This window comes from Botryllus schlosseri, chromosome 4 (genome assembly GCF_051294905.1).
Source record: "Botryllus schlosseri isolate E-star chromosome 4, Bs_hap1, whole genome shotgun sequence".
Classification (NCBI taxonomy): Eukaryota; Metazoa; Chordata; class Ascidiacea; order Stolidobranchia; family Styelidae; genus Botryllus; species Botryllus schlosseri.
Window position 1 is genome coordinate 24,433,204 of NC_137239.1, and position 14,145 is coordinate 24,447,348.

General features: G+C 42.1%; 1 protein-coding gene across 1 annotated transcript; it reads right to left on the reverse strand.

Moving 5' to 3' along the window:
• Positions 1-6,781: 6,781 nt before the first annotated feature.
• LOC145438021 (uncharacterized) lies at positions 6,782-12,776 on the reverse strand (the record flags this gene model as incomplete). Its single annotated transcript, XM_080315384.1, has 5 exons — positions 6,782-8,060; positions 11,247-11,385; positions 11,976-12,177; positions 12,239-12,467; positions 12,617-12,776. Coding segments are annotated over 5 exons (1,983 nt in total), but the record flags the coding sequence as incomplete, so codon positions are not given.
• Positions 12,777-14,145: the final 1,369 nt, after the last annotated feature.

Here is a 14,145-nt window from a genome sequence, read left to right on the forward strand (position 1 = left end):
TAGCACGTTGTCGCTTATATTCCCATAAAATTCCTCCAGGCGCATTTTCATTAGCTAATGTTCAAGCTTATTCCTGAAGTGGCTGGTTAACTGTTTTCATGATACACGAATGCCGCTACAATGTGACATATGAAAGGTATTTCTAACTACGTGTCGGACCGGGAATGCCTCACAGTGTTCACAGAAATCATGTCCGTCAAATATGATGGACAAAAAATTGAAAAATATGTGTTAGTTGTCATTCTTTTGACGCAATCGTCGTCTCTCTATGCTAGCCCGACACGCTAGTCGTAATATCAGGATAATCATACATAATTTAAAAGAAACAATAAAATCATTCAAGATAGCTATATATACCTTACAATAGCTGCATCATCAATAATGATAACAACCTAGTTAAAAAACTTCTTAGCTGGAGAAACATCTGATGGCTGAACAAATCGAATAATTCTGAAGTGGTCAGAGCGTATGGAAATCTATAATACCTACATGCCCTTTGCGGGAGATTGTGTCACAGGAATATGGATGATATCTGAAATAAGCTACTGTGCAATTATAAATGCCACGATAGTTGAAAATTCTGTGGCGAGGGCGATTGAGCCAACCACAGGTCACGTTTTAAGGCAATATTATAGTGATTGTCCAACAAATGGAGCATAAATTTGTTATAAAACCCCCTGTGTGCTCAGAAGTTTCACGAATTCTTGATATGATATCTTATACTTTATCAGAGTTTCCCACATGTTTTGCATACAACGCCCCCTTGCCCAGGAAACAAAGCAGGAGGCAAACGCATCCAACTTGACCGTAAAGTTTTTTTATTTATTCCAAACACAAACAACGGCTGTGCTGTTGAACATTCCAGTTTGATCCAACTCATAGGCAGCACGATACACGTCATGTCTGAGTAACAACTATAGAAATTGACCGATATAGGCTACCAATCAAGTAATACAATAGTGCAAGCTTTCACTTTCAAAGCCATCGTACTTCGTTGTGGCAAATTAAGCACTTACAATTTCATCATACTCTTTGTACGAACGCTGGAATGTGTGCTCACCAGTGTTGCCACTCTAGGTTCCTGAAAAAACACAATATTATGTAGTGAAAAAACAGTAGATTGGTGAAAAAAACATTAGTTTAGTAAATTGCATTAAAGATTTGCCGTTGCCAAGAAATCATAATGACCAAGGTACAAATCCATAGATAAGAAGTGTTCCACACATGAATTCGATACATAGGCCTGATATACTGCATGATTATTCAACGAAAATTAATAAAACGAATTTATATACTGCATGATTATTCAATGAAAATTAATGAAACGAACTCTACAGAGTAAGAAAAAATCAAATATTGTCTCTTTCGAATTGCACAGCATCATAAAAATTATCTTTCGATTCTACACCATCCACCAAACACAAGTATCTTTTGTGTGGCATCTTGCTCAGTACCGTACATCTTCAGGCAAACAATGAGGAGGTGTCCATGACCATGTGCAGCATAGGCTACTTCATTTCCACGAATGCAGTTGAATGTGGCAATGCGAAGATATTCGTCATGAGCTTCCCCAGTAAAGAGAATTTTGATTGACCGAATCCATTGAGCACAGATTTCAATTTTTGCTAAAATTCTGTTAGAGGGCATTGACTGATAACCTGCAGTTCATTTTGCGAATTCGCAAAAGCAGCCCATTATTCCGACAAATCATCAAGTTCATCAAATAATATCACATAGGGAGACTGCACAGTTACAGGAATGATTGATTTTACTCTTCTTTGTGTAGATAAGACAGTTAACGGATTCAATACACTCAAGTACCAAAGTATGCTGTCCTCGGCAAATGAAAATCTTCCCGAATCTGTAGAATGAGTTCAACAAGAAACGACAGAGCATCAGAGCATCAGAGCGAAATCGCTCTTTATTTTTTTCTGAGACTTTCGCTCATAAGTACGGATTCACACCACACTATGTTACGTCACTATTGCTTGCTACTGTACCACCACGTAGAATTGTTGGGAACAAATACAGCCAGAGACACCAAATCGTCTCATTAGCAATAAATGTAGTGTATAATTTAGTAGTCTAATGTTACAATATTCATTGTTCGCACAATTGTAGAAAAACGCTAGATTAGCAAAATTGTGCGAAAAAAAACACTAGGTCTAGTGTTAAAACATTAGGAGTGGCACCACTGGTGCTCACTGCTCATGTTCAGGTGATCTACAAACTCTAAATCAGAGGTCTCAAACACGCGGCCCGCGAGACCATTTTTTTGCGGCCCGCGACGGCATTTGGGATTTCGCAGTATTCGACAATATTTAACTACCTATTTTCTTTTTTTAATTTGAGAACTTAAAATTTGCTCTGAAACTACTCCAGAAGCCTGAAGCTACTCATCTAACTTCAATATTACATCACTTTCAATTAGTTACCACGCAGTGGAAGATCAACTATTACGTAATATTACTTGTTCGTGATGGTAAAACATGACTAGGGCTGGGCACAATGATTCGAGTACTCGAATCTGAATCGAGTATTAATTTTAATGATTCGAGTCGAGTAGTAAAAGACGATTTTTTCGAGTACTGAAATTATACGCTCCTCACCACTGAAAGTTGATTTATCAACGAGAAGTTTATCAACGATCAACGAGTTCATGCTAATTTCAGTATTGAAGCCTTGAAACCTTGATTGGCCGTATCGTAGCATACGAAACATGAAGTACAAAGCTACGAACGTTACTGGAAATAGCACATTTCCGAAGTCATGATCAATCCCACAATATTGTCACCGAGTGCAATGAAATCGGTATGGTCGAAAAAAATAACAAAGTATCCTTAATATGATGGATAACAGGCATTATATTCTTTGTGGTCGCTTAAAAGGTACATATTTGACCTTTGACAAATATTATTCTGCTATGACGTCATAATGAGTGATACTCGATTACTCGACTCGACTCGAAGCCTTTTACGTGATTCAGAATCGAATCACTCAGGTACTCGATTTTGCCCAGCCCTAAACATGACCCGTCGATGATTCGTTACTCAAAATTGTGATTTGGACTTGGGCGCGACTTTCTGTAGAATTACTCGTACTCGTCGCGTCAAACGTTACAATCAGAGGACTTTTGTGACACGGAATGACGTGACTTGCTACCACCATGGACGCAACAAACTATCAAACTGGTATGAGAAATAGTAAAATATCAAAAGGTCGTAGCTGGCGTTGCGTAGCTTATTTAGATATCTAAGCAGGTCGGTATGGCAACCGCCATTGGCATTATGTTGCCCCTTTGATGTATATGGTTGGCTACATCCTGTGTCACTTTGGTACCTTTATATATGTTATTATCGCCAATTAAATGGCGAGTATTTAGTAGTCGTAGCCTACGCGTCTCAGCTGTAACAAGTAACACCAATGGATTCTTCAATGATTGCACACTTATAATGCTATGGCACAGTAACCATTACGTTCAAGTTGTTATTGATCTGTTCCAATATTCGAAGGTAAATCTAACGCTGATTCTATTTGACTTTGGTAATGATATGATCAATATAGCCTAGTTATCACTAGGGCAATGCGAGAAACCTGGATTAGGCTGTACTGATCCAATGCTCTGATATCAGATCAATCTTATTTAATTATCCTGATGCATTTGTACTCTCGCATGGTGTCTACAGTTAATTACAGCAACAATTTTATTCAAATATTTTATAATGTGATTTTTGTTCTTGCCAGGCTTGAATTCACAATGGTAGGCTACATCACATTTTCACGATGCGTGTGGAATGTCAGTCTGCGATGTCCCGTCAAATAAAGCCTACTTGAAAATACACTGAATTCCCCTTTTATTGGTGCTGCGGCCCGCGGCGCCATCAAAAGTAGGAAATTGGCCCGCGAGCACATTTGAGTTTGAGACCTCTGCTCTAAATAGTAATTCTGTTCATTGATTCATAGATTTGATGGAAAATTCGTTGTTGCATAACAATGGCCATCTCGGGGAGCGTTGTTGAAGTTTTCATAGTGAATGTACTTGTACATTGTACGAATACGAACAACGTAACGTCCTCTTCACTCTCAGCGCCACCGAAACGCCCAATTTATCGCTAACGTACCCTTCGAGGTTGCTAACGTCCCAAGGGAGACGCTGGCGCCCACTTCGAAAATGCTGTACCAGTTGCGCGGCGCGGACAATCAATACCACATGCAACCACTTGTGACGTCGCCATACCCGACATCGCTCGCCTCAAAATTTTGGGTTTCACGAAGCCTTGATAAATTAAAGAGACAACGCAGTTTTCAAATCCACAGTGAAATTCCAAATTCCAAATTCAAATTACAATCGTAGCCATGTAGCCTACATTCCTGATTGTTTGATAGCCTGCTGGCACTGCCGTTAAAATTTAGGCTTGTATCGTTACCGACGAAATATCCAAGAATTGAGTAGTAAAGTGAACTAAATGGCATCAGTCAAATAAATTATCCGTTTCTGAAGTTATTATCCCGTTTTGAGGGAATCAATTGAAACGAGCATGGCTACCAGTAGAACAATTGACGTATGACTAACTTTGCGCGTGCTGCACTGATTCCTTAGACAACCGCTTAATTGTGTAGAGTGTATTTCTGACGAATAAAGTGCCTGATTCACGCTTTGATTTTGTCTAATAATCGTGGGGTTTGCCTTTAAAAGAACATGCTAATTACCTTAACTTTCGAAATATATCATTATTATCACTCTCATCAAAATATAATTAAAACTATGTAACCTGCAAAAGGTTCTCGACCCCTATAGTTAGGCTAAAGCGTCGTATGCCCAAAGATCAGGCTACCTGGTTGATAAGTGTGGATGTTTTCACATCACATGACGAATCCCGTGTTTTGAACTTCGACTTTAATCAAACATTACGACACGAATCTCTGATTGTGCCGTGAAAATTGGCTGACATCGTTGTATGGCTGTTTTGATATTAAAATCGAAAATATATTGCCAATACGACTCTTTTGACTAAAAACATTCTGGACAGTCTCATGATGTAAGGAATACAACCATAATAATGGGAGCTAACGTAATTGGCAAGCAAACACGTATTCATATCAATTAATAGGAATAGTGCAAAACCGTATATTGATCTACTTCAGTGTTTCTCAACTGGCGTGTCACGGTACTCTTCTGTGCCGAATGCAGATTGCAGTGCCCAGAGGTGCCGGCGCGAGAAAATGAGGTAAACAAGATCAACGTGGTTCGACGCCAAAGACACATATATGTAGCCTACAATGCCATGCAATGAACAGATAAGAGGATGCCGAAACGACTAAGTACGGTCTCTCAATCTGGCATCCCCTCAGAATCATGTCTGTTTTCGATCTCTATTTCTTTCTCTGCGCTTCCTCGCTCTTTGCGTACTCGTTCTTGGATGGGTGCTTGACCGGTCATTCTCTGAGCATTTTATTGTACAGACTGCCCATAATCAAATCTGTGTCCCAGCCGTCAATGGTAGTGCGCTAACTCGCCCGCGTATATGGTATAGAAGTTTGGGAGGTAATTACTAAGCAAACGGTCATCACTTGGGCAATTTGGCCGTGATGTTACGGTTTTGCCGAAGGTGTTGACTTTTTTTCTATAGTCACTCACAAGTCACGTCGTCGTGACGTCGCAATGCTAATCTCAAAATTACAGCAGATGCCCAAAACACTTAATATCAGATTGTCATGCGGCCGTTCTAAAATACAAAATTTAGAAAGCCAACTTGAGCACGTTTTAACGCTCGCTGACTATATCCATGCATATACAAATTGCATTTGTAGGCCTACTGTACATTAACTATTAGGATTGGTCGATATTAGCATACGTTCATGAACCTGCTTGATTGTTTCAAAGTTCCTTTATTTTAATCGTCATTTGCGGAAGTATTGAAGCATATTGGAAATCGTCTTTTGTCTTCCTCACCATACTGCTGTCTGCATTACAAGATATAGTCTCGGTAGTAATTCCGACACATGGCAGAGCGGAGACTCGAACCATGAGGCATCGGTTTCCTGGCGGTGTCGCTTAGCACATTGCGTCGCTCGCTCCCCCACCGCCCACACAATCCCTATTGAATACCCCCGCAAAATCATTGTGTACTGGGCCTCTCACTCTTTGAACATGGTCTTAATGATCAAAGTAATGTTTGAATCATCATGGAACACCTATGAAGTCACCAGGCATATTATCTCTTCACTACAGAGAGATTTCACAGACTAATTAGTTTGGGGATTATAATTCCCTTATTTTGATAAATCAAGTGGTGCGATAAATACAGTAGAGCATGGTTGTCAAACGTCAATTGCGTCACGGTCCTGATTCAGATCTTTAGATCACTAGCGAGCCGGGCCAGTCAAATGATTTCACAATGCTGACTCAAAATCCATGCCCCTCGATTTTTCGCTTCAATACTTTATTATGGTCTTGAGGAATCCAACCTCTGACCCTGAATTTTCACGCCTCCGTCTCTCTCTGGAAACACATAATAGGCTACATCTACTTGATAGACTGTAAGTATAGAAAATTCTAAGTAAGGCGTAGAAAATGGGGAGGCTGAAGTCGAGGTAGTGCGCAAGCAGAGTTACTTGAATAAGTGCTGAAGACAAAGAAAAACTTCTTGACTACTCCGAAAAAGAGAGGTATTTCACCATTGACTACCACTGGCTGACAGCTATTTTTTCTGGCAGAATCATCAAGCAAATTCGTGTAGTAATTGAAATATCGCACCGGCAAGCGAATATAGCAGTGATATTTTCGGGCTGATTGGAAAATTGTATCTAGCACCCATTACAAATGTAACGCTGGGTCTGAGTGGACGCTCCTACGCAGTTTCCGGCGAAATTTCCTTGGTACATGCAGTACCGTATTTTGCCTGTTTGGCACTTTCCCTGCTGAGGGCCCAAGTAAGAGCACGGTTCGTTATTCCAAGGGGTCCACGATCCTTGACCACCGCCGCCGTGACATGCGTGCTCGTTGCATGATCGCGCTTCTTCGTCGTGGCCTTCGCACCTTGAGCCACGCGGCAAGCATCTTCGTCTTCTTACTTGATTTCCGCCAGGGTAGCACGTTCGTGGGCACGGGGTCCATTGGCTCCATGGCGACCACGTTCCGCACGTTCTGAAGGTACCGAAACAAGGTTGTCTGTCGACCAATACGCTATTATCGCACAATTTCCTGTCGTTGCTGACGCATTTCCTGTAACGCTTCTTGAATCCCGGGCCGCAGGTGACAGAGCATTCGGAGAATGCAGTCCATTCAGTGAAGTAATGAGCCGGGCCGGAGCGCATGTTCGATATCTCTTTCTTCGGCAAGTAACAAAGGTTTACCTCACAGCACCCGTCAAAGCTACCTTCCAATTTCTTGAAACGGGGGACGAAGAAAGGTTTATACGGACAGTGACCCTTCTTGGGCACAAATGGCGGGAATTTAGGCGGGCAAGGCCGTCCGCCGTACGTTTTGTGCGCGGGACCGCACGACTCTGATCCATCGTTTGATGGAGAAGGTGGTGCAAAAGTATTGCCACCTGGTGGTAGGAACGGATTGCCTTCTGATGGCGGGGCAGCTGGTCCTGGCATGTCAAACGGGAAACCGAATGGATCGGTAGTCGTCGGTGGTGTAGGTGCGGATGTTGGTACACCACGGCCGCCGAAGTATCCGTACTCTCCGAGCACATCAGGAATGTTGAATGGTCCGACAAGACCTTTTCCGACATCGTTCCAATAATCCCAATGATTCTGAGTTGGCAGTTCTTGACCGATGCTGTAGAGGTGTGAATAGTACATTTGCGTCACGGACTGGTCTACAGAGCAGCCTGCTCTGAGGCATCTGTGATAACTCTTCAAGATATTGATCGGCGAGCTGCTGTCGAAGGTTTGGCATCGCGGACGACCGTATGCAACTTCATTTCGAATTTCTGAGAGGCTTCTCACGCCAGACTTAACTCTCACGTTCGAAATGTCAACTGGGTAGAAGCAGCCACGTCCGCGAAGGAAGCATCCGTCGATTAACGCGCAGCTGTAACTGTTGATGTCTGTAGGAATAACAGGGCAATGATTTAACCTCCGTAGCCTCAATGCTTTTCATTAAATTAGACGGTACAGAATGTATAATCTGGGTTGGATCCGTGATGTTCTCTAAGCCAGTGCTGTGCATGTGCATTGTGCAACCATTTTCGTCGTGTCACATCCTTTCAACGTTTAGTCTAAAGTCGTACACCCATGACCACATCACACACTGATTTCGTATAGTATGCCTTATCGAGGGGTGTTCAACCTGTTGCTGTTCACGGCCGTACTTCGATTCCATATAAAGCATACGGTAACATTCCGGCGGAGAGTCGTGATGGCCCATCTGGGCGTACCATACCGATGTTAAATTGACTACTGTGAACTTCGCACCGTGGAGAGACCTTGTGGTGTTCTGTGACACCACTGAAATACACATTGCATTTAGAAGTTATTCATTGTAGCAGGTAGCAGCAGAACACCCAGGCAATCTTACTATCTATGAACCGAAATCGCGATTTTATATGCTAGGAAAAGCTAGTTGGAATTCCCGCTGTCGTCGCGCCGAAAATGTTTTCACCTTGACAATTAATTTTGTCGATAATACGGGTTGCTTCATATATTACTGTTAAATATTTATCGATTCTTAGCCCGTATGTTCGGATTAGCTGGTAGATCCAGTGGGGCGGGCAGGGAGGGCAGGGAGGTATTTTTGAAAAAATTTTTCAGAAAATTGATGATGATGCATCTTCCGGTCTTGATACCTCACATCAGGATTGTAGACATAGTCTAGATATTTATTGGAATCTCCCAAACTCCAGAGAAAAACTTTCATTCGTGAGACGCACATGATTCTGACTTGGTAGGCCTACTTCTATATGGGCCGCAACATTTTTCTCTGCTGTTTGCATTTGAACGCTGGGAATCAGAGTACACGATTATATTGACAGCGAAAGATCCGAGTCACCCTGAATCAGGGCAAACTTGAATAAAATTTTCAACTTTAATTAAAATTTCTGAGATTCGGGAACCACCAATTCGTTAACTTAAATTGCATATTGACGGTCGCCAACACACGCTAATTTAATTATATGTAGAGGGCAGTGTTGGGATCAAGTCACTACCCTCGAGTCACGAGTCATCTCGAGTCATTGGACATTTTGACTCGAGTCAAGTCAAGTCAAGTCAATCGATTACAAAGGTGACTCGAGTCAAGTCAAGTATCTCGTTTTTTGAAGGTGACTCGAGTCAAGTCGAGTCAACTGAAGTCAAGTCACGAGTCAAGTCACGATTCAAGTCCAATTGAATTTTCTAAGTATGAGTGATGATGCAAAGTCATTACATTTTGCTAACTGGATGAAGGACAGATTAATTGGCCATTTATCTTGCATCAAATAACGAATATAAAGTTATACTATAAAGCATACGAAGAACCGCTAATAAAATACGTGAGTAACTGTATGTCTACATGCTACAATCTGTTATTATCTGCCAATAAAGAAGATCGATTACGAAGGCACGAGAAGTTGAACAACTTGACGTGGTACAATACACTACCCACCCATCTACAGTTCTACACATCCGTGAGAATATAAACGCAGAGACTATATTTGCTCGATTTAATTTTAAATCATACATGAGTATTGGTAAAGGTGAGTACTGCGCAATGTTAAGCACTGGGCCGCCTAAGAGACAAAGATACGTGTCTCTTAGATTAATATATTGCTACTACGACTACGGCAACGTAAGCTGTGATCATTTCGTTTGCGGTCCATATATTTGTGAGGTAACAATGGAGGATCAGTGAAACGCATAGTCAGTGAATGACTATGGTTGCTCTCACAAGTGACACTGGCGCATCGTGAACAACCCGGACATATATAAGATAGGGTAATTTAATTGACGCCGTTTACCTAATGACTTGAAATTGACTCGTAAATTTTGCTCTGAGTCACGAGTCAATACATATTTTTGAAGCGTGTAGTCAAGTCAAGTGATTTTTGCAAAGTTACTCGAGTCAAGTCAAGTCATACGAAAAAGTTGACACGAGTCATCCAAACACTGGGATCAAGTCACAACCTTCGAGTCACGAGTCATCTCGAGTCATTGCACATTTTGACTCGAGTCAATTCGAGTCAATCGATTTTTGAAGGTGACTCGAGTCAAGTCAAATCACCCGTTTTTTGGAGGTGACTCGAGTCAAGTCGAGTCAAGTCGAGTCAAGTCACGAGTCAAGTCACAATTGAAGTCGAATTGAAATTTCGAAGTATGAGTGATGATTCAAAGTCATTACATTTTGCTGACTGTGTGAAACACAGATTAATTGGCCATTTATCGTGAGTCAAATAACGAATATAAAGTTACATCAACATGTAAAAAGACGTTGTATTGTAGAACTCCAACAATAAACGTGAGTAGCTGTACAGTTACGCGCTCCAGTCAATAATTATCAGCCAAAATATAGGATCGAGTACGTAGTCCCGAGAAATGGAAACGAATTGATATGGTACAATACCCTACACTACCCATCTACACATCCGTAAGAATATAATCGCACAGACTATATTTGCTCAATTTAAATCATACAAGAGGGCTGGCAAAGGTGGTCACTGCGCAACGTAAGCATTGAGCCGTCTTAGAAACAGAGACACATTGAATAATCTACTACTGGTACGACTACGTAAGCTGTGATCGTTTCGTTTGCGGTCAACTTATTAGTGATGTAGCAATGGAGGATCAGTGTAGCATACAATCAGTGAATGACTGGTTGCTCTCACAAATGACACCGGCGTATCTTGAACAATACGAACATACACAAGATACAGTATGATTTAATCGACAGCGTTTACATAATGACTTGAAATTGACTCGTAAATTTTGCTCCGAGTCACGAGTCAATGCAGATTTCTGAAGCTCCGAGTCAAGTCAAGTCAAGTCATTTTTCCAAAGTGACTCGAGTTAAGTCAAGTCATACGAAAAAGTTGACTCGAGTCATCCCAATACTGGTAGAGGGCCGCATAATTACTGCTGCATGCGATCGCACGTCTACAGTTTAGTCACCTCTGCCCTGTTGAAATAAGGATGAACAAGGCTGAGGCGTGTTGGAAATGCTATATACTAATCAGTGTTCGAGGTTACCAGACCACCATCTAACACACTGGCTCTTAAACTCGACCGCTGAGACTGCTGAGAACAGAATCAGTCGCACGTACTTTTCCACCCGGCCATTTTCGGTGTTACATGGAAGGTTTCCAATACCGGGATGAGTTCGCACCCGACGGGTCCTTTCCGTATTTCCTCGTCATATTCATTCAAGAGGCAGTTGGTAAAATAGGGATTAAAGGAACCGAACTGTAACAAAGAAGTTATGTCGTAATCGTATCTAATTTTCATTGCTCCAAACGGGCGTAACGGGCGAGTTTTGGGTAGGGCTGCGTCCATTTACAAGTCCATGTCGGTATTTTGTAATCCTATCGCTAAGTTACTATATTCTTGACTCGATGATCATAGCCTGTAGCGTATTTATATGCGCTGTCACCCGCGTGACATCAATTACAGACATACAGTTGCCGAGAATTATACCGAATAAATGCAATATAGTGACTCAACATATGGAGTGTGATGCTGGCTGCATGGCAACTGAAGAGTATGAAGGGTTTCTAATACGTAAATAACTTCGGAAGTTTGACTACTGATGAGTACATTCTTACAAATGAGTCTGGAAAACTCTATAACCGATCAATGAACCATAGTTACCATGTCAATCGCACATTTACACCAAACCTCGATTACGCACCACGGCAATACGAAGTCATATAGGTAAACAATGTGTATTTCACGACGAGACAACGAACAGTAACCCGCACGGTATGTCCTGTCAGTGGCTATGGCTTGCAACTGCTAATGATATTCGTGACTTTTGAGCAGGAACGTTTAGTTACCTTGTCGAGAACCTTCTGCGCGTTATCTCGGAATACTTTATTGCGGATTGCCAAATGACAAACTGGAACGCCGGACAAGACGCTCGGGCCGAACGCTTGTCTCAGTTCGAACAAAGTGACGTCGAAATAGCACCCTGGCTGCATGCTGCACGCTCTGTGATTCGTCTCAAGTGCCTGGTTGCCTCTCGCCTTGCAAGGGATTCTATGGAGAAATCACATCGATATGAGTTGGGAACGGAAACCGCGGACAGTTGTGATCGTACCTCACGCAATATGGTATGTCAACCGGTGGGCTCAGAACGTATGGCTCGTTTCTTTGCGGTTTGCAGTTTCCTGGGAACGGAACCGGCGGCAAGCACGTAAGCGGGAGGCTCGGCAAGTAAGGAGTAAGCGTTTGCAGAGATCTAGATCCAGCCAAAGCAGCTGAATCGATTGTCGCGGTTGTTTCGCCGTAAAGATCCTCTTGTATACATTCAGTATCTTCCTCAATGACTGAAAAAATATTTCATAAGTTTAGCATAAATTTACAGGAGCTCTCAGATATCACGATGATGTGTCTTTCATTTCCTAATAGCAGGATCGAAAAAATATATTACATTTGAAACATGTGACGCGGGCCTGTTAATGATAAGAAGGCTAACCGTCACACGCTTCGCAAGCGTTATTTCGAAAGCAGCAGCGACCGGTATATTTTCTCTGTTTGCAATCTGTCGCACTGATTACTCGGAATGCGTTCCCTTCCTCGTCGATATCCCAACATCCCGGATTAACTGAATATGAAGAAAAATCAGCTTTGTTGAATTAGTTATTGAGGTTGTGGTTTTCCACCTACCATTTTTTTTCTTTTGGCAATCGCCATTCTCTAACACGGTAGCGGTGCCTATAGCAAAAAATTAATTTCATCGCTGTAGCAATACGGTAGTTGATGTGCTCTATTTTGGGATACGTTCCGATTGCAACCTTCAATAAATGCAACCTATCTTCATGTCGACCATAGCGTATATATCAGTGGTTCCCGAACTGGGGTCCGCGAGATATTGACACTTGGTTCACGCGCTGCCTAATTCGATAATATTCTGGAATATACGCTCGATAATGATGGGTAAAAGTAATGTTCAAACGGGTGTTTGGTATTCAACCGGTGCGTCTAAAAGTACATGACCAGGGTACTGAGAAAACATCCACTCGAATCTTAAAATGTTCCATAATTTTTTTCTGCATGTTACAGTCTAATTACACAAAGCCTTAAGGATGGTTTCAGTAAATGGAATGAAGAATAATTCAAACTTCATCATAAAATTACATTTTGAATGAAATTGAAATCTGCAATATCTTGGATGCATGGACTATATACACCTTTAATAAACTATTGGACATCATTCTTCAATGTTGCATTGCTGTGGCTATTCTAAAATATAGGAACAGGTTATACATACTGTAGCAGCCCTGCTTGCTACTGCCGCAAGTGACCAATATTATAGTAACGCATGCTGTATCGCACTCTGCCTCTTTCGGGCTGGACTGTCTCGGCGAGCGGACTGTCAATGCCGCACGTCCGATGTGTTGTGTACAACCGGTTTGGGTTATGTTGCTGGAATAAACACTTGCCTGTACCGTGAACGAAGGCCTCTACAGTGGCGAACCCGCCAGGACCACGGTGCGGGCAGTGTGTTATTGAAGAATTAAAGATGGACTGAATTTCGGTAATGACACGAAGATATTCATATCTTTGGAAGAGTGCTTTGCAATCCGGATTGAAGACTACTCAAGCCACTTTGCTTTGCATGGATTGTGTTATCGGCGGAACTTAGTATGAGTGACCTTCGTTGAGGGAAGACATTAAAAGGGAGGGCGCTCCCGGGTGAGGACGATCTAGATCAGTGGTTCCCAACCTTTTTCGGTGGCAGGGCCAAATTTAGAATTTCAGAGTACGGCCGGGGCCGCACGAATACCAAGGCAATGAAAGGAACCCAAAATAGTCACCAAAATATGAAAATTGGCATTGTTCCGATCATTTGCTTGACGCCATTGGCCATTGTGTTGCCGCGCTCCCGTTGTTCAGAACAACCAACCTTTGCTGGCTATTTCGGAGTAGTTTTATTGCCCGGGCGAGATTTCGATTCGTATTTTTTGAATCAGTGCAACACTTGCTTTCGATAAACACCAACAT